The sequence below is a fragment of the Lasiosphaeria miniovina genome (genome assembly GCF_030549165.1).
Source record: "Lasiosphaeria miniovina strain SMH2392-1A chromosome Unknown B0T26scaffold_7, whole genome shotgun sequence".
Taxonomy (NCBI): domain Eukaryota; kingdom Fungi; phylum Ascomycota; class Sordariomycetes; order Sordariales; family Lasiosphaeriaceae; genus Lasiosphaeria; species Lasiosphaeria miniovina.
In genome coordinates this window covers 2,141,449-2,160,858 of record NW_026848226.1, presented here as the reverse complement: position 1 = coordinate 2,160,858, position 19,410 = coordinate 2,141,449, and the positions used below count along the sequence as shown (strand labels likewise).

The following is a 19,410-nucleotide window of genomic DNA, read 5'->3' as shown; positions in this document are numbered from 1 at the left end:
CTATCCACCAAGGAGCCTATCGGCTTTCAGTTTCTAGCCGCATAGTATCTTTAGTATAGGGGGTTGCACTTGAATTCCCAGCAACTATGAGCATATTGTAAATGAGATCTCGTCTGGTTTTGTCCCAGTGCATTTTTTTTTGGTGGACTGAACCATAAGGCAGTGAGGAGAGAATAGTCAAAATCACACAAGACCTGTTATTCAAAACAATTAAGTTCATGAGTCTCATCAGGGGGCAGTCGGCGTGGTCGGCAAGCACTTACGAATAAACACAATTCCCCGCCAGGGGAGAGATATATCACGTGATACGCGTATGCACCCACTGCCCGCCAAAATTGGGACAGGGCTTCCCACCGAGTTAGGGCTCCGCTTGTAACTGGCCCGAGCGTCCATTAGCAATTTTCGCACACATTTTCGAGCTCGCCTCCAATTTTCTTGACTTTTATTTTGCAGGCCTGGGCTTGTGATCTCTTTTCAACTAACCACACAACACAACTCGGACGTCAGCAACCATGTCTCACCGAAGTGAGTATTTGAAAATGTCCACCACCCTGCCGCCGTTATCCTGCTCGAACGGAACTACCCAAGGGAACCGGCTCTGCGCCAGATCTCCTGGTTCGATCTAGAGGGCGGGATTGCGGCGTCGCGCACATGCGGCAGCAATTGATGCTAATGCTGGATTCCAGAGTACGAGGCCCCCCGCCATGGTTCTTTGGCGTACCTGCCCCGGAAGCGGGCTGCCCGTCACCGCGGCAAGGTGAAGTCGTAAGTTACAAAACCAACACGGCATTATCTTGAGCTGCCCCCTTCCCCTTGTGCGTAGATTTGCGAGGTAGTTCACACAGACTGACTCGGGTCTTGACGGCAGCTTCCCCAAGGATGACCCGAAGAAGCCGGTCCACCTCACCGCCGCCATGGGATACAAGGCTGGCATGACGACAATCGTCCGCGACCTCGACCGCCCCGGCGCGAAGGCACACAAGAAGGAGGTTGTGGAGGCTGTGTCTATCATTGATACCCCACCTGTACGCGCAACTCAGCCCGCTTGGCTCTTATTGTGTCAATGGCTAACATCTTTTACAGATGATAGTTGTGGGTCTGGTTGGAGTGAGTCTTTGCTGTCCAGCTGTCGCATTTGAGCGAAAAACGGGCCGATCGTTCCTAACACAACATAGTATATCGAGACTCCCCGTGGTCTGCGTTCCCTGACAACCGTCTGGGCAGAGCACTTGGGCGACGAGCTCAAGCGCCGCTTCTACAAGAACTGGTACAAGAGCAAGAAGAAGGCTTTCACCAAGTACGCCAAGAAGCACTCGGAGAACAGCGGCTCGTCCATTGCCCGTGAGCTTGAGCGCATTAAGAAGTACTGCACCGTCGTCCGCATTCTGGCGCACACCCAGATCCGCAAGACGCCTCTTAAGCAGAAGAAGGCCCATCTTATGGAGATCCAGATAAATGGCGGTTCCATTACCGACAAGGTTGAGTTCGGCCACGGCCTGTTCGAGAAGCCGGTGTCTATCGATACCATCTTCGAGCAGGACGAGATGATCGACATCATCGCCGTCACCAAGGGTCACGGTTTCGAGGGTGTCACCGCTAGATGGGGAACCAAGAAGCTGCCGCGCAAGACACACAAGGGTCTCCGCAAGGTCGCCTGTATCGGTGCCTGGCATCCGTCCCACGTCCAGTGGACTGTTGCCCGTGCTGGTCAGAGAGGTTATCACCACCGTACGTCGGTTAACCACAAGGTTTACCGCATCGGCAAGGGTGACGCCGACAACAACGCCTCGACCGAGATTGATGTCACCAAGAAGACGATCACTCCGTAAGTTTGCCTGTTTGCGGAGACGTGGATATGAGCACGAAGCTAATATAACACAGTCTGGGTGGCTTTGTCCGTTATGGTGAGATCAACAACGACTTCGTGATGGTCAAGGGCTCCATCCCCGGAACCAAGAAGCGCATCATGACGCTCCGCAAGTCCATGTTCATCCACACGTCCCGCAAGGCCCTCGAGAAGGTCGAGCTCAAGTGGATCGACACCTCGTCCGAGTTCGGACATGGTGCTTTCCAGACACCGGCGGAGAAGAAGCAGTACCAGGGTACGCTCAAGAAGGACCTGGCCACCACCGCTTAAGGCAGTGGTCTCTTGTTTTTCTTGTTCTTTCTACAATGGCATTGGTGTCCCGGTTCTCTCGTTGCTCTTCGGTTGGTGGAGATAAGGAACTCTACCTAGCATTTTCAGCTTAATAAAAGGCTGCATGAAGAGGGATGGGAAAAAATGAACCAATAAGGACTCACGTTTTGCGTAATGATTGTGACTACGCATGTTCCAGGTTCGTGTTCGTTTTCTTGTCAATAGAATGCGTGACATCAGGGCTCGCCTGATTTTAGCAAATCTGCCGTGGCTCTGGCGCCCCGCTCTGGCGGGACAGGTCTGGGCAACTTTGAGGCCGGGCAGGTTACATCATCGGTACCCCAACTTTTGTATGCCGGAACATTATCTCGAGACGAACACGCCATGATCCCATCTTCTCAATTCTTTGACCGTTGTCTTTTTACTCTCAGTCGACGACAACCGCGTGCAGTACTTGGCCAGATAATTGTTATTCCAAACTGCCTTGCTAGCCGTTCAATAAAGACCATTGCGCTTCGATCCGCAATTCAGGGCACCCCTCGTCGTCGAACCCCACGTCCACAGACGACAACTATAGCTTCCACAGCCACTGCTGCCCAAGTTCCCAGTGACATCCTATCGCGCTACTGCCACGGCTGTCGCAATCTCCCTTCTCCAAGACCATACGCGCCGCCCACTTTCAAGGCTAAGAATCGCCTCGACGACCCGACGAGCACTATCCCGCCACTGGGAAGTGGACGGAGAACCTTTGCGACGACTACTGCCCGAAGCGGCAGCGACAACAACAACATGGCATCAGACGAGGACTACATGAGCTTCCTCGACAAGGCCAACAAGGACCCCTCAGAGGGGTACGCCAAGCCGCAGGAGATCAGCAGCGCAAAGCGGCAGTTCAAGACGACCGATCGGGGCGTCGACATCCCCGAGCCGCTTGTCCAGGCCACGCAGGATGCTTACTACGTGAGCGACGCCGACGAGCCGTTTGAGCCTGTGGCGCTGAGCTGGGATGAGTCGGGAAAGGGGCTGCCCGATGAAGGTGGGAGCTTTTTTCGTTTCTTATCATTCCCCCTGTTTTCCTTTCCTGGGCAGGGTGTTGCGTGCGTTTCGCGTACAAGCACGTGGCGGGAAGTGAGAGGGAGACAATATATACGAGACCGGAGCAGTTGCTCGCTGGGTTAATTGATCAACGTCGCTGACCGTGTGATCTCTACCATCCGCAGTGGAATTCGCCAAGCTCATCAACCACTGGGAGCCCACCGAGGCCGAGATCGAGATCCTCGACCCCGTCGACTGGGACACCACGGGCCAGTACAAGCACGTCATCGACGCGGTCAGGAAGGCGGGCGCCGGTAACGACGTGCGCGTCTACAGGGTGGCCAAGGGCGGGGTCCGGGCCGAGTACTGGCTCGTCACCACCGAAGGAAAGGGCAAAGGTGCCAAGCTCGTGGGTGTCAAGGCCCTTTCGGTCGAGAGCTGAGTCTGTACCTACTCTGAGCGGACCGGGTTGACGGGTGCGTTGGGAGGGGGATCAAGCAGGTATTTGAACAGGCCTTGGTAGGTAGTCTGGCCAAGTTCTACAAGACATTTGGATGAGAATTTGTCCTTTTTGGGAAATTTCAGGGGGATTCCCAGTTACGGCGATTGATGGTTTACAGCCTTGTGTTTACTTGTTAGGAAAAGGGGGGTGTGCACCTAAAGGGCAGATGTCGTGAGCAAGAGAGAGACGTCTACGCTTGTGTATTGCTGCCGGGAGTAGGCAGCCCGAGAAGGTTGGACATGCCGCTTTACCGCTGCCCCATTAGGGAGGCCGAACAAGGGGGCACAAACGGTGGTGGGCAGGCTGCAATCTATCCGTACTGTCTGTTGCGTCACAGCCGGGACCATATTCGGTCCAAGTTTCCATGAGACTCTTGGTGCCGGATCTCGGGTCCACCATATTATCTTTGGTGGGTGGGTGCGAGGAGTCTCTTGCTTGGAGATAGGGCACCGCATGGCACCGTGCCGTATGTACCACCCGCCACTTTGAGCAATGGCTTGCTCTAGAGAAACTGCTTGGACTGTAGAATGTTGCCCGGCTGAGAAAAAGGGCCAAAGTCCTCCGCGGTCAGTTGGTAGTAGTGACATAGGTGGCACAGCAAGTCAAAGGAAAGAAGAAGAGAAGAGGGCACACCCGCACACTGTCGTTGTATTACACCAGAGTTCGGGTCCGGGTATGCAAGAATAAGTGCTTCCGTCACACACGCACACGCACATCAGGGAGTTAGTGTGCACATCAAGCTGAAAACAGAATGCAGCCGTCTGTGGCGTGTGAGAAACTTTTTTTTGGTCGCCCTCTTCTTCTTTCTCTTATGCACCTTTGAGAAGCAGAAGGGAGATTAGAGGAAGAAAGAGGCGCCATCAAGATTGCGACAGAGAGAGTGTGACAACACACCACCTGGCAGCCGGCTGGCTGCCCGGGGGGCTGATCCGGTTACAACCTCATCCTTTTTCTTCTTTTTTGTGGCAAGCAACTCCATTCCCGCCCTCCTTCCCTCCATCCATCCATCCATACCCTCCTCTCCCCATCCACGGCTTGCCTTGCCTTGCCTCGCCTCCGAAAAAAGGCGGCCAGCTGCATATTCGCTAATTTGTTGCGTGTGACACACGAGTTGTTTGTTTTGCGGGGCAAGGAAAAAGAAAGGGTTTTAATAAAACTACGAATGTGTGTGGCCCGCATTCGACGAGAAAAAAGTGAACAAAGAAACAGACCCGGCACGGTCTAGCTGTTGAGTGTCTCACACACACAACGGCGGCGCCGTCACCAGGCCCAGCCCGAGACAAGCTCGGGACTAGGTAGGTAGGCAGTAGGGGTTATTAGTGGTTAAGGCTAATTCCTAGAGATCCTCACAATGGCTATTATTATCATCGTTCGACGTCCTTTGCCAATAAAGCAGGGGGCAAGGATCGTGGAGAGTGAAGGAATGAGGGAAGGCGGAAAGGGTTTCCCGTCGCCCGCCTCTTCTTGCCTGTCTGTCTGTCTCTCTTTCTCTTTCTCTCACTTATCTCTCCTCACATATTCCCTCGCTGGCGTGGGCTTGGCTTGGCAGACGAAAACGCGGAAAGCGGCGCCTTCTCTTTGCTTTGCTGGCGTGGTGCAGTGTTTGTCCCCATGCGGAGAGATGCAGCCCGGCGCTGCTGCAGCGGTCGGTGCCGACCACCACCACCACCCAGGGGGAAGAATCCTGTAGAAGGTAGAAAAACGAGCACCGGAACCAATGGAATCGCGATAATAGAGCAAACCCTCCATTTCCGGAAAGCAACCTCGTCTGCAGGTAAGACAACAGCGAGTGTCTGGTGTAAAGGCACGGATATGTGTTTATGTATAAGACACTGCCAGGTAAGCACTGTATATACATACCACGTGGACGTACCTAAGGTGTATCTACCTACGTAGAGGAGCTCTAGCTACATCCATTTGCTACTTCCCCGTGCTGCCGCCATATAGTCTAAATAAATGGACTGCAACTAAAGCTGCGGCGACGGTTTAAACAGGTAGATGCTGCCTTGGGTAGGCTATTTCTTTGCCCACGGCAAGTGCTGCCCTGTGAAGCACCCCAGGGATGGCATGCTGCCCCACCGCCCATTTGACGGCTAGCCTCTTGGGAGCTCGCATTGTCCCAGGCCTCAGGGCGGGAAACTGGCCTAATCGGGCGAGCAACCTTAGTCCAACAACCGACTTACCTCCATACAAAGCTTTACCTTACCTTAGGTACCTTACCTGCCTCTCACCTCGCTCACACTAGGTGGGAGGCGTATTGTATTCACGTCACCAAACACCCTTTTCCCACCCCCCCCCCCGCCCTTTTCGGATGCACAAAGTGGGATTCCTTTATTTGTCTCGCTGGCTGTTGGGGGATCTCCTGGTTTTCCGACTGAACTTTTGACTTCGGCCGCGTGACGTTTGGCGCGGGGCAGGGACCTCCCCTAGGTGGCTCTTTTGACCATTTACGCTCCTTCCCCCAATAACACACTTCCGAGTCAGATATCGGGAAAGGAAGGAAGGTTTGTTAACTACCGTTACTTATAACAACCATGTCCACCAGCGGCAACTCGAGCTCGTCGTCTGGCTTTCGACCCCCCACCCAACCAGGCGGCTTCAACCAGGCGCGGCAGTCGACCTACATGAACCAGACCGTCTCGGCATCTTCTTCGTCTGTCATGGACGACGCCTTCACGCCGCAGATGCGGGACCGGCAAGCCCGTGGCAAGGACCCCTACCACTCGGGCGAGGCTTCCGAAGGAAGCGACCTCAGTGACCGCGAGACCAACCCCACCAGCAAACTACGGCTGTCTAGTGTTCAGTACGTCTTTTTTTTTCTCCCTTTTTGAACTCGGGCCACATTTGTATCTCGATCCCTGTTGATGCACTCGCTGGCCTTGTTTTATGTGAACACTCTGATATTCATTGACGACTCGACTCCCAAGCTGACCAAAACTACAGTGCCAAAAAGGAAGACTTTGCCCGAACAGAGCGGCGCCAAAAGGCCGTCACCTACCTCGACAACCCCGAACTCCTGATGATGTATGCTCAGAGCACTGAAGATGTAAGTTGGTGATGTCCTGATGCACCTCCTCTCTGCCATGCCGCCCTCGAAACCACTTCCCGCCGCTTTGACCCTTCCCACCGTCAAGCTATTTTACCACCCATGTCCCTCTCTCTCTCTCGTGTATTGTGGTGTGCAATCATGCGTACTCGTTACTCACACGCCGTGACACCATAAAGAGTTTACCGGGCGCCCGGCTGCACTTCATGAAGATGCTTTGCGGGTACGACGACGAGTCGCTCGACGACGCGAGGAGGGCGGCACCGCCACCTCCCGTGCACAATTCTTCCCGCCGAGACTCGGACAAGCGGCGGGGTGGCGACCGGACGAATGCCCGGTGAAGGATGAGATGCAGTGCGGGACAGACGAACTCTGCGCGGTAGAGTAAGAATGTCGACTTTGTTTGGGCCGCGCCTAACTAATTAACCGCTTTGCTCTTGTCATTCAAGACTGAGCAAGGACCGGAGGATCATCGGCCTATTCTATTCCGTCATGAGATTTGCGTGTCACGGGCTGGTGCTGTGTGTGCGTCTGTCTGTACGTGCGTGAATTTTGCTTGCCAGAGCTAGGGGCAGAGGCGGTAAAGGTCAGAAGATCGCTGCGGTATGATGCTATTGAAAGCAATGAGCGGCGGCGTGAGGCGGGGAGGGAGGCAAGGAAAGAGAGAAAAAAAGTGGCGACGGCGAGACCCGGAAATCACGAACTTAATGAGATAACGAACAGCATAATAGATCAAGGACTCTCTCCGGGGATGATGAAGACCCCTAGAAGAGAAAATGTGTACAATAAATACTGAATGAGCCCTCCCGCCGTCAGGCCAAGGGATCACCAGGCTCTCACCTCACTCTTCTAGTCGTCTCCCTGAGCTCGTGTGGTGTATATGTATATATATTCTCTGAAAACACTCTCAGTCTCAACTCTAGAACTACAGTTGATGAGCAGCTCATGAGCAAGAAACACACAAACATCGCCGGAGGCATCCATCCGTCCTCACGAAGTTCTTGTTATATGTAGCGCCATATATGCCCCCACGAGCCGGTAGGTCCTCCACATCCTGCCCTTCCCGAATTCCCTTAACCGGCCTCCCTGCTATTACCTCCTCTTCACTCATTTCAGGACAACAAAACAACATGACCGTATGTCTTCTCTCTCTCCGCCCCTCGTCAACGCGCGTATCACCACGCAACAGGTAAGCAAGGAGAGACACGCACAAGTAGGTTCATGGCTGGTATATATCAATTATATATAAAGATATAAAGATACTTTCCTCGCCTACCAAAACCAAAAGCTCATCATATAACTTCATCCCGATGACCCTCTCCCATACCCCCTATCCCCTATCCCCTATCCCTTAGGCACGACACAAAACAAAACACATCCACATCCACATGGAGAAACAAGAAGACAGCGAAACGGCGGGTGAAGAAAAAGCCAACCAACCCTTTTAACACATCAACGAGGGATATAAAACGAGTAACTTGCTTATCAGTCATAATTGATTCATTTCAAAAACACAAATCCAAAAAAAGACACTAAATACCTAAATGGATGTGACAAAACAAAAAAACATATAAGCTCCTCTCCCTCCTTCCCTCCATCCCAGAACGCCAAAGAAGATGCTGGAGTTATGCAAGGGTGCCTGCCATCCATCCATCCACGCGGCCAGATTTGACCGGGTTTTCTAAAACAAAACAAGAAAGGAATATGCAAGAACAGACAAAAAAAGAAAGTGACATTAAAGATTGGGCCCATGGTGCTGAGTCCCGAGTGGGCGTTTTACTACGCATATCGGAAACTTCTCGTCCTCAATGGTTCCCACGGCCCATTTTGCCGCGGCGGTTGCTGCGGGCCTTGTCCCGGGTACGGTAAAGGCGATGGCATGTTCGCGTACGACTGCGGCCTCTGGCCCGGATGCTGCTGCTGCTGTAGTACCGGGGTGCCGGCGGCGCCTCTCATGGCCTGCGGCGGGGGCGGCGCGCGGCCGTAGCCGTAGCCCTGGCCGCTCCAGGCTGGGGATGGCGGCTTGGGAATCTGTGCGCGGCGCGAGCGGCGGCGGCACGAGCTCCAGCAGCACGAGACGAGGGCGATGATGATCAGGCCACCAATGACGCTCGCGACGGGGATGACGATGTTCTTGTTGTCTCTGAACCAGTTCAGGATCTGGTTGCCGAGGCTCGCGCCCTGGCAGTTGCCGTTGGAGCACCTGCCGCCGCTGTCGCAGGGGGTGCCGTCGAGGAAGTACTGGTTCATCGAGTAGCACTGGTTAGCGCCGAACTGGGGCGAAGAGCACTGGAGCACACAGCCTTCGATGGTGCCGGGCGGCGTGCACGAGTACGTGTCGTTGCTCGTAGTCAGGCTGCCCATGAGCGTCTTGCATTGAAGGTCGCGCGATGTGCACTGGCCAGAGGCGCACTGGAGCCCGGCACCCGAGGTACCACAGCTGTCGCCGTCGGGGGAGTTCTGGTCGGGAGGGCACGTCGGCGTGGTGCCCGAGCAGACTTCCTGGGGATCGCACGAGCCGGTGCTGGGGCGGCAGACGGACCCGGCGCTCGAGAACTGGCACTGGCTGGTGCAGCAGTCCTCGTTGGACGGGTCACATTTGCTGTTAGTAGTGAACTTGCACGTGTTGGCGTCGCAGCACGGGTTGCCTGCGCAACCGCTATCGCCGCCGCAGTCGCAGTCTTCGCCGCTCTCGACAATGCCGTTGCCGCACTGGCTGCCCGTGATGATGGTCACGTCCTTGTTGTTGGCCAGGCAGTTGATCTTGCCGCTGCTGCGACCAAGGAAGCTGCAGATGTTGCCGATGCTGCACGGGGAGAAGTTCGTGATGCCGCTCCCTGTCGAGGGATTCATGATGAACCGGGAGCCTGCGTCGCAGGTACTGCTAGACAGCGGGCAACATTGCTGTTTCGTCTGGAGGCCGTCATTACACGCCGAGACTGTGCAGTCGTGGACTGCGCCGAACGTGTGACCCGTCTCGTGAGCAAAGACCAGCCACTCAGTCGACGTGCGGACAACGACGTTCGCGGCCGCAATAGTCTCATTAGCCGACGTCTGCGCGCCCTCCTGGCAGACCTGGCCGAGCCACGCCAGGCCAACGGCAGCGCCCGTGTTGCACGTTGACAGCAGGGTCCAGTACGCATTGTTGTCCTTGGACTGTCCACGCCAGGCCGAGAACAGGTTGAGGCGGTCTGAGATGCTAGTGGAGCCGCTGCAGCCGACGTTCCAGGGGGCCGACGGCGCCGCCTGGCTGGGGCAATCCTTCTCGCTGATAGTCAGGTTATGAATGCCGAGCGAAATGTTGAACGTGTTCTCGTAGAGCTGGGAAGCCGAGTTGACCTGCTGGATGATGTTGGTTCTCGTCGCGTTCTCAGAGCTAAACTGCGACCTGTAGTTGCAGTCGGCGGCGATGCCGACCAGGGCGACCTTCCTCGTCGACGGGCATCCGGCAGTCGATCCTATCGTGCTCGCCAGGTTGACGCCCGCACCATTACCCCCCGGCGTCGTGTCGATCTGGCGCCCGAACAAATCGCGCGTCTCCATGCCGCGGTAAAGGACGTTGGCGTTGTCCAGGTTGTACTCCAGCCCGTCGGATTGGCAGCTCGCACTGCTCCTGCTGTCAAGGTCGCGCTTCAGATCCCTGTCGAAGTCCGGTACCGAGATGTCAGAGTCTCGCCATACAACCATGTACTCGCCCTCGCTCACCGAGCTGTCGACATGCGGGTCTCCGAAAACGATCGTCTGCAGGTAGTTGGTGTTCGTCTGCACGTGGTGGTGGTCTCCGTCTATCCTGAAAGCGCCCTCGAAGATGGGCTTGTCGCCGTCGCGGTGCACGTTGATCCGGGCCCAGCCAGCATTTGTCCACTCGGAATGGCCCTCGTGCTGTATCAAGGCGCTGCCCTTGAATATCTTGTGGTCTAGCCTGTTGATGGGTTCGGTGCTGTGTATCCTACCGTCGGCGCCGACGCGCTGGATCGTGGCGCCCTCCCCAAAGATGTCGTGGTTCGGCTCGAGCGAGAGGCGGATCTTTTGCCGCCCATCGTGGAGGCGGAAGGTGAGTTCAAACGACGAGAGCGCAGTTACTCGATGCGACGGCGAGTGGATGACGGCTTCGTCGATGCGTGTCACGTATGATAGGGCATTCCGTTGTACCGAGTGTGCTGCGTGCCGACAAAAGTCATGTTAGTCCCCATTCGACTTGGCCTGCTATTTAGCACTCGCCGTCGCCATCTCAACCTCTGCCACACCCAGCCGCCACCCATCCAACCCTCTTTCCCATCGAGTTGCGTCCAGAGGCGCGAGGCAGTAAATTGACCCGATTCAAGACGACACAATCGATGCACCCCATTAGCGACGTACCTGTTGTGGGCTGTAATAAGAGACCGACGCCTGCGAAAAGGGCCGCGAAGGCCTTGGGGAGGATCATAATTCGGTCAAAGCAGGTCCTCTACCGGCCGCCCGAGTCCATGGATAGTATAAAATGACGGCCGACCGAATGAACGAGCGTCGGCGACGTTGGTTCGTTGTCGAGGGGGAGAATTATCGCCGATTTTCCCAGCCCAAAGTATTTCCCCTTCTGTGCGCCCCGAGGCCTTGTTTTGAGGATCGACTTCCAGAGCAGAGCCCTCCTCGCGCTGGATGGACTGGGAAGGGGGGGGTGGTGGGTGGATGGGCGGGTGGGAGAAGATCAGGCGGTTCGGCCGTATAGCAGTGTAATTAATGGAAAAGAGACAGGACACAACAACACGCAGGCGCGCAATACAAGCAGCTTCAAACAAGAAAATAGTTTCAACGAGCGCTGCTAGTGTGGGTTGTCACAGCATATGAACGAACAGACAGCCCTGCCGTTCTTTTACTGTTCGAAATGAAGGGAAAGGCGGCGGCGTCGGCGGCGGCGTCGGGCGGATGGCGGATGGATGGGGGTTGGTCTGCCACTCTGCTCAGCCCTCTTTCTCTCTTTGACTGCCTCCTTTGGGATTAACGTCGAGCGAGCCAAGAAAGTCCAAGCACAGTGTGAGCGCCAGGTTCGGGCTAAGGAAAGACAGAGAGACTCGGAAGCCTCGCCGCAGACCCCCTGAATCAAGCAGCAGCAGCAAGCGCACACACGGCTGCAAGCCCCCAAGCATTCTAAAAAAGACTGCGTCTGTCCCAGCGTCAAAAGACCACACCTACCAACGCGCAGGCCGCGTATGCAAGCTTGGCAGCGTGAGCTGCCAAGAAAAGCACCCTTTCAGATTCCGGTTTTAGGTTACAACTTTGGGTTGGTCTGAACTATCTATCGCGACATGATGGCTGACCGAGGTTAGCTAGTTTATTATCGAACGAAAAGGAAAAAAGCTACAGACTGAAAGTAATCAATCATTCAATCAATCCGATCTTGTCTTTGGTCCATTATCTATGCATAGGTAGTCGCACAAAGCAAGGCTATAGGCCACGGGAACTCTTAATCTCCCAGTATTTCTCCTGTCGCGGTTTCAGGAGCCCGTTCAAACAGCCGCCGCAACCTGCCCTGGCCCTGGGCGCTTTTGTTAGGTACTAGTAGGAGGCCCTGCTTGTGTTCCCCCTCGCACTGACAATTGGCAAGGGGCTATGCACACACACGGCGAATGCTGCGCCTTGACGATGAGAGAGAGGGTTAAGTTTACTTCGTTATTTAAATAGGTAGTCTGTTGGGTTTGGGGCAAAAAGTTTGGATGAAAAGACAGAAAAGTCAATTCTAAACAAAAATCGTTACGTGACCTCTTTTATTAGACTCAGCCCTCGATCAGATTGATCTCCCGAGTGACGTGCATATTGGGACACATCGGATCCGGTGTTGTTTGTTTACCCGCGGGTAAATCGATGGACAAATATTTTCCTTGCCCAACTTTTGCTTTTGGTTTCTTTCTGTGTCTGTGATTCCTTCATGATGTTGCATGCAACTCCTGGGGACCAGAGACTGAGGCCATTGCCAAGGAACTTGTAACCTGGGAGCATCCGCTTTGCCAACGGCCTTCATCAACGAATCACTGGAAAGGGGCCCTGTAAGTCACCAGCCCCGCCTCTGAAATAGAAAACAAATTGAGTATATAATATACAAACTCCTCCCATCGCACCGGCTTCTATTCTGCCCAATACCTACCTGGTGATACACGTTTTTTCGCTCGCCCTTGGCGTTGCCAGCGCATTGGGGAAGGATTTCGAGGAGCCACGATGGGAGGGGGCGGCGTGTTCGGGTGCTTATCTTCTAAGCCTTTCCATGCTTGGCTCCTGGCCGCTGCGAACTCTAGGGCAGAGCACTTTTGTTAAGTCCGAAGGGGTTTCTTTCGCACAGTATACCGTAAGCCAAGCAGCAACGAAAAAACACGAGCTGCTGCTATAACACACACGCACACACTGTCCAGAAAACTTCATCAGTCATCAGTGCAGATCATAGACTAAAGTATTGAGTGCCAGATGACACTGACTGCAGAAGCCGAGTGCGAATTAGAACTTGTGTTTCTCCTCACCATCATGATCATAAATCCGCGGAATACTACCTACTGGCAGGGACCTACCTGTGCTGACGCAAACCAGGTATCTCGAGCAATTCAAGCTCAGTCGGTCAGTAAGTCGGTCAGTCAGCCTTACTCTGTGCCACGGAACGAAGAAAAATAACAAGATCCTGTCCCGAGACAAACTGGGCTATTTAGTCGCTCGCTGTTGTGTTCTGAGTGAATGAATTGAAAGTTCGAAAAGACGGCTAACAACCCTCTAGGTTCTTCTGGAATCTAATAACCGGACAGCCAGTCAGCCGGTCGGTTGCCTCCAGGACTCCTGGCTGGCTGGCTGGCGTTTCGCAAAACCAGTCGCAAGGGAAGAAACGCCACTGAACGGCTGACTGCCAGTGCTGAGTGGCTAGCGGGACGGTGGCCAGGGGTGCGGCCGCCGCATCATGTGGTGCGGGGCAAAGGAGAGAAGAAAAGAAAAAACGTTTATTAATGGCCAATCGTGAGATCGATTTGGCGTGTTTGCGAATTTGCAAAAAGTGAAGTGTGAACCAACCGCCTAACCGCACCTCACTCTAGCCTTCCGCCTCACGCTTGTCAAGGGTGACCTGCAGCTGAGTCTCCTGGAGAGAGACTATCTTCATTTTTTTCTATTTATTATAAACGAAACTTAGACAAGAGCGGGCTTCCACTTGGTATCTTCCAAGAAACGTCGCCGAGGAAACTAAAGTCGTATGATGATAAGATGATAATAATGTCGAGACTTGGCCTCTCCAAAAAGGAAATCAAAAACCCTAACGTACCCCATAAAGGTCCCATACTGTGTGCAAGGTTACCCTCGAGTCGGGCGACTTGTTTTTTTCCAGAAATCCAAGAATTTGACCTTGACGCGTCAGTTTCCAAGACTTCCGCAGCCACGGAAGCCGGCTTGCCGTGGTTGCCGGGGGCCTTGGCCTGCGGCGTAAACATTCGCTTGGCGGTCTCAGCCTCGCCACCACCAGTTGTTGCCCGATTACGGAGTACGGATATTCCCGCTTTGGTTCGCTCCGTAGCTTTTACCTCCCGGTCCGGTAAACAGATCGAAACGCTGCAGAGCCGAAACGACCCGGATGCTGACGAGGCTAGCTAGACACAGCCACACGCCAACCCTCTCTCTTGAACTCAGGACTGAAAGGCACCGTCACAAGGAAGACAGTTCGATTCGCATACACTACAATCCAACATTGGTTGCACTAGCCAACCTAGAAACGGGTTTGTCATCTCAACTATCCTTATCCAAACTCGAGGCCCGCGATAATAGCATGTCGCGACACTCTAGATCATAAGCATGCATCCTTTCGGGATGCCCAAAAACAGTGGTATAACTCCCAAGTTCCAAAAAAAAAAAAAGTGAAGAGATAAAGAGAAACCAAAAATCAGTCGTATGTTCTCGTTTACTTCTTCCTGGCATCATGGACCACCGCGATGATCTTGTCGACGACAGAGGGATCGGAGAGCTGGGCGTGAATCGTCAGTGGATGGACTCGCAACATTTCACGCAACAAGGCAGGTAACAGGAACCAACTTACGGTTGAAGTATCGCCCAGCTGGTCCTCCTCGCCGGCCAGGATCTTTCTCAGAATGCGCCGCATAATCTTTCCACTTCTCGTCTTTGGGAGATCGGGCACAATGAACACGGCCTTGGGCGCCGCAAAGGGTCCTATGCTCTTGCGGACCTGCAGCACAAACTCTTTCCGGAGCGCATCCGTCGCATCGTTGCCTTCTTTGATGGCGACAAAGGCATTGACGGCCTGACCCGTCAGCTCATCGGCCACACCAACAACGGCCGACTCAGCCACTGCCGAGTGCTCGATAAGAGCCGCCTCAATCTCGGCAGTTGAAAGACGGTGACCGCTGACGTTCACCACGTCATCGACACGGCCGCGGATCCAGTAGAAACCCTCGTGGTCTCGGCCAGCACCGTCGCCGGTGAACTACATCACGGTTAATACAATCCCATCGTCTACGCGACGTTGGCAATAACTTACGTAGTAGCCCTTGTACACGTTGAAGTACGTGTCCATGTAGCGCTTGTGTGCGCCCCAGACAGTCCGAGTCATGCTGGGCCACGCCTGCTTGAAAGCGAGGACTCCCTCAACGTCGTTGCCGTGAATCTCTTCGCCGGAGACGGGATCGATAATGGCCGGCTCGATTCCGAAGAACGGGAGAGAGGCCGAACCGGGCTTCGTCGGCGTCACGCCGGCAAGAGGCGTAATGACGTTGGAGCCAGTCTCGGTTTGCCAGTACGTCTGCTCACGGGGTTAGAGACAGAACGATGAAGAGCTCAGATTGAATCAAGGGTCAAGACTTACGTCGATAATCTGGGCCTCCTCCTTTCCGACGATTTCAAAGTACCACTTCCAGACCTCGGCAGCTATGGGCTCGCCGACGGATCCTAGAACTCTCAGGTGCTTCATCTCGTTGCGCACATGCTGATTGCCTGCTCGCTTGAGCAACCGCAGGGCCGTAGGCGCAACATAGAACTGCGTCACCTTGTGCTTGTCGATAATATCCCAGTAGCGCGAGAAGTTGGGATACGCTGGCGTACCCTCGAACACGACTGTCGAAACGCCGAGAAGCAGCGGCGCATACACGACATAGGTGTGTCCTGTGATCCAGCCAACATCGCCTCCGCAGAAGTACCGGTCGCCATCGTGGATGTCAAAGACATACTTGCCCGTCGCTGCAGCACCGAGGAGATAGCCTGCCGTCGTGTGCAGAACGCCCTTGGGCTTGCCGGTAGAGCCAGAGGTATAGAGCAGGAAGAGGGGGTCCTCCGAGTTGACAGGCTCGGGAGCGATGTACGAAGGCCACTTGTCGACCTCCTCGTGCCACCAGTAGTCGCGACCCTTGGTCCAGGGGACGTCGGCGCCGGTACGCTTGTAGACAAGCACGTGGCTGACGTCGGGGCACTGCTTGAGCGCGTCATCCACGATCTTCTTGGTCCCGATCAGCTTCCCGCCACGCTTGCCCTCGTCTGTGGTGATGACGACCTTGGACTGGGCATCGATAACACGGTCGCGGAGAGAATCGGCCGAGAAGCCGGCAAAGACAACCGAATGGACGGCACCAATTCTGCTGCATGCCAGGAAGGCAACCAGCGCCTCGGGGATCATGGGCAGGTAGATGGCTACTGTGTCGCCCTTGCGCACGCCCATCTGCTTCAGGACATAGGCCGTCTTGGAGACCTCCCGCAGGAGCTCTCCGTATGTGACGGTGCGGCCCTCGTTGGGCTCGTCCGCCTCGTAGATGATGGCAACCTTGTTGGGGTCCTTGAAGGCGTGACGATCAACGCAGTTGTAAGAGGCGTTGAGCTCTCCCTCGAGGAACCAGGCATTGTCGCCGCCTTCAAGAGTGCCGCTGTGCACAGTCTGGAAATCCTTGGACCAGGTCAGCAGCTCGCGGGCCAACCTGCCCCAGAACTTGTTGGGCTCTGTGATGGACTCCTTGTACAGCTGCTGGTACTCCTCGATACCTGGGAAGGGGAGCGCGGTTCGTCAGCTCGGTCCAGTGCAACCTTGCCGGCAAGCACAGGCAGCTTTTCCCGCCCGGCCGGGCCTACGGGTCCCACAAGGGGGGGGAGCGCGGCACGGGTTGGGGAAATATGGGGGTGAAGCTTACCGCTTATGTGAGGCTTGCTCGGATGCTCTGCCGCATCCAAGTTAGCTCGACGTTCTTTCCTTTGGTCCAGGTGGTGTGCCCCGCACCCCACTTAAGACCTAGGTGATCTGATGCACAGCGACATGACATGGCATGGCAACACGGGACGGACTAAGACGACGTACTTTCGAGCATTTTCTGGGGAGGGTCTAGAGACGAGAGCAAAATATTCGCGTCAGCTTGCGGTCATTGACTGTGACGGCTGCAGTAGCAGCTCCTCTTGCACCAGGAGCAGAACAGCACACGGCCAATTAAGCGTTTTCCAGGGCCTTTCGAGCTTACGGTACGTGTCTACCTCGTGAGCCTCGGCCACCACGGGCGCCTTGGGAGGTTGATTCGGAGCTGCGTCAGCCATCTCGTAGTCGACGGGCGGGGTAATAAGCACGCGGCGTAATGACGCGGAGGGAGGCAGCTGGAGCGCAATTGCCCAGGCTTGGTTCAGAGGCGAAGAAAATGCCACAAAGCAGAGACAGCTGTGGAACTCGACTGATAGAGAGCTTGGGTATTAGATGGGTGGGACAGGCCGGTTCGATGTTCACGCGGGGCAGAGAGGAAAGAGGGACGAGGGGAGGGGGGAACGAGGGGATGAAAGGGGGACGGACAGGTGAGTTATGTAAAGTGAAGATCCGGCTGGAATAATGTTGGGATGGAGGCACGGGGTAGGTAGTTTCCCTCGCAATTATGGCAGAAGTCGAGACGAAGCATCCATGGTATCCGCCTGGATGGAAAGATATGCGGGCATGGGTGAGGGACAATGCTCTTCGAGGGGGGGCGGGCTTTGGAGGGGCAAGGTACTGTCGGTAGGCATCCCCACCGAAAGCACCGGACCCGGAGCTTCCAAGGTACTGCTACATGGACGAAGCTGGGCTTGGCCGCCGCGCAACAGTCAGTTGGTGGTGGGTTTCCTTCCGCCCGAAGGGGAACCCCCGCCAAAGAAAAAGTGTCGCCATTGTTCTGCCGGAAGGGGCAGCGGGCCAGCTGGGCACCAAAAAAAGTCTTGGAAGGGGGCAAGTGCGCGAATATATAAGAGGGGCCCCCAACGCCCACTAATACGCATTTGCCATAGTCCACATCCCTGTGCAAGGTGTCCTGGGCGGTGCATTGTACTGTGCTTGTGTTAGTTGCATCTTTGGATGTGGATAGCAATAAGTGGGAAGTTTGGCATATTCCGTAAACCTATTGATTATCGCAGTGAGGTAATAGTCAGGATGGACTTTGAAGCGAGAAATGGGTACGTGCTTAAGGTAAGTAAGGGAGGTGGGAGCAGACACGCGACGGGAGGTTCCATCACGACTTCTAGTGTCGGTGTCCCTCTTCCCTTGTGCACATCCGATTATGGACCTGGGCTGGTGTCATCTACCCAATATTGACCTCCGGACACGGCATGGGAAGCCTGGGTATTATTACTGCGCAACCCTAGTTTGACGTCGAGCTCAGTCGGGACTGCTACATGTACCTACCGCCTAGGAACATGAAACGTGGTTGCAAATAGGACATGAACGGGCAAGTATCCGTAGGTGCAGTACTAGTGCCAAGCCCGTGTATATAACGGTGGGCCCCTTCTCACCTTGCGGGTTCACGCGGACACCCATGGCAAAAACCACCCCGTTGAAGGGGAGTTGGCATTTGAGCTCTTTGCAGGAATGGATAGCAGCCAGCAGCCATAACAGCAGCCCCGCCAGGGTTATCCGCCGCCTCTTAGGGCATATGTTGCCCAATATCTGCGCTTTTCTGGCAAAATGGGCTCAACGACGTGTACCGAGAACCTGGAGGGGCGACTTAATTTGCGTCGCGTGTCCGGCCGGCTGGCTGGCTAATTGCCGTAGGATTTGTTCTGTTGCCTTGTCGACGGGGATTTATGGGATGCAAATGGCGGGAAGTCAAAAGGCCCAAATGCTTGAATCAGCCTCTACACCCATGACTCGGAAGCCTTCCGGAGGAGCCACGGGTTGAGGTATTGTACCGCAGTCTGCTCCTCTCTTCTGTGATTGCCCATCTTCTGGACAATCACGGTAGACTTAAGCTTGTGCTTTTTGCCTGGATGCCATGATACACGACATATGTTGCAGATACATCAGAGGAAGTCGCTGGGTCTGGGCCGGGCCGCCGCCGTCTGCTGTGTCCCTGGTCTCTCTTCAAGTGTGCTCCACCAGAGGGCCTCATGTAAAGAATACGATAAAACTTGTATAAAGATAAGAAGAAGCCTGCCCTATTAGTCATTCTCAACGGCTATTACAATAGGCACGTTTTATTGTTTGCCTACCACACGCTTTTGCCGACAGTCGTTCGTTCCATCTGCAAGGAGCGGCCTGTGAGTGCTCGAGGTGAACATGTATCGGTACGGCCCCATTCTGCTGCTACCTATAGGTAGCGTCGGTTTTTGGCTCCCAGGTTCGTTGCCTGCCTCTAATATTTAGCCACTCTGGGTCTTTCACATCACTGAAGAGGTAGGTGAGTGGACAGCAGGACTAAAGGCTGTCCGGCTGCATGACGACAAAATTGCGACCAACAGCGGCCATCTGTC

General features: G+C 54.9%; 5 protein-coding genes across 5 annotated transcripts; 3 read left to right on the top strand and 2 right to left on the bottom strand.

Moving 5' to 3' along the window:
• Positions 1–512: 512 nt before the first annotated feature.
• Positions 513–2,137, top strand: B0T26DRAFT_680196 (ribosomal protein L3-domain-containing protein; the record flags this gene model as incomplete). The annotated part of the gene is made up of 6 exons (XM_060440463.1): positions 513–525; positions 687–765; positions 869–1,025; positions 1,084–1,107; positions 1,176–1,825; positions 1,882–2,137. 6 exons carry the CDS (start codon positions 513–515, stop codon positions 2,135–2,137), a joined length of 1,179 nt encoding a protein of 392 aa, XP_060291617.1.
• A 789-nt stretch (positions 2,138–2,926) lies between these two features.
• Positions 2,927–3,614, top strand: B0T26DRAFT_680195 (uncharacterized protein; the record flags this gene model as incomplete). The annotated part of the gene is made up of 2 exons (XM_060440462.1): positions 2,927–3,173; positions 3,358–3,614. The coding sequence occupies 2 exons, from the start codon at positions 2,927–2,929 to the stop codon at positions 3,612–3,614; spliced, it is 504 nt and encodes a 167-aa protein (XP_060291616.1).
• A 2,450-nt stretch (positions 3,615–6,064) lies between these two features.
• On the top strand, positions 6,065–7,362 carry B0T26DRAFT_458467 (uncharacterized protein). The gene is made up of 3 exons (XM_060435142.1): positions 6,065–6,477; positions 6,618–6,720; positions 6,900–7,362. Exons 1-3 carry the CDS (start codon positions 6,209–6,211, stop codon positions 7,059–7,061), a joined length of 534 nt encoding a protein of 177 aa, XP_060291615.1. The 5' UTR covers positions 6,065–6,208; the 3' UTR covers positions 7,062–7,362.
• A 1,137-nt stretch (positions 7,363–8,499) lies between these two features.
• B0T26DRAFT_656433 (Metallo-peptidase family M12-domain-containing protein) lies at positions 8,500–11,146 on the bottom strand (the record flags this gene model as incomplete). The annotated part of the gene is made up of 2 exons (XM_060438708.1): positions 8,500–10,880; positions 11,080–11,146. 2 exons carry the CDS (start codon positions 11,144–11,146, stop codon positions 8,500–8,502), a joined length of 2,448 nt encoding a protein of 815 aa, XP_060291614.1.
• A 3,474-nt stretch (positions 11,147–14,620) lies between these two features.
• Positions 14,621–17,241, bottom strand: B0T26DRAFT_654984 (uncharacterized protein; the record flags this gene model as incomplete). Its single annotated transcript, XM_060438596.1, has 7 exons — positions 14,621–14,683; positions 14,756–15,160; positions 15,215–15,475; positions 15,539–16,701; positions 16,848–16,874; positions 17,012–17,035; positions 17,169–17,241. The coding sequence occupies 7 exons, from the start codon at positions 17,239–17,241 to the stop codon at positions 14,621–14,623; spliced, it is 2,016 nt and encodes a 671-aa protein (XP_060291613.1).
• Between the last annotated feature and the right edge of the window lie 2,169 nt (positions 17,242–19,410).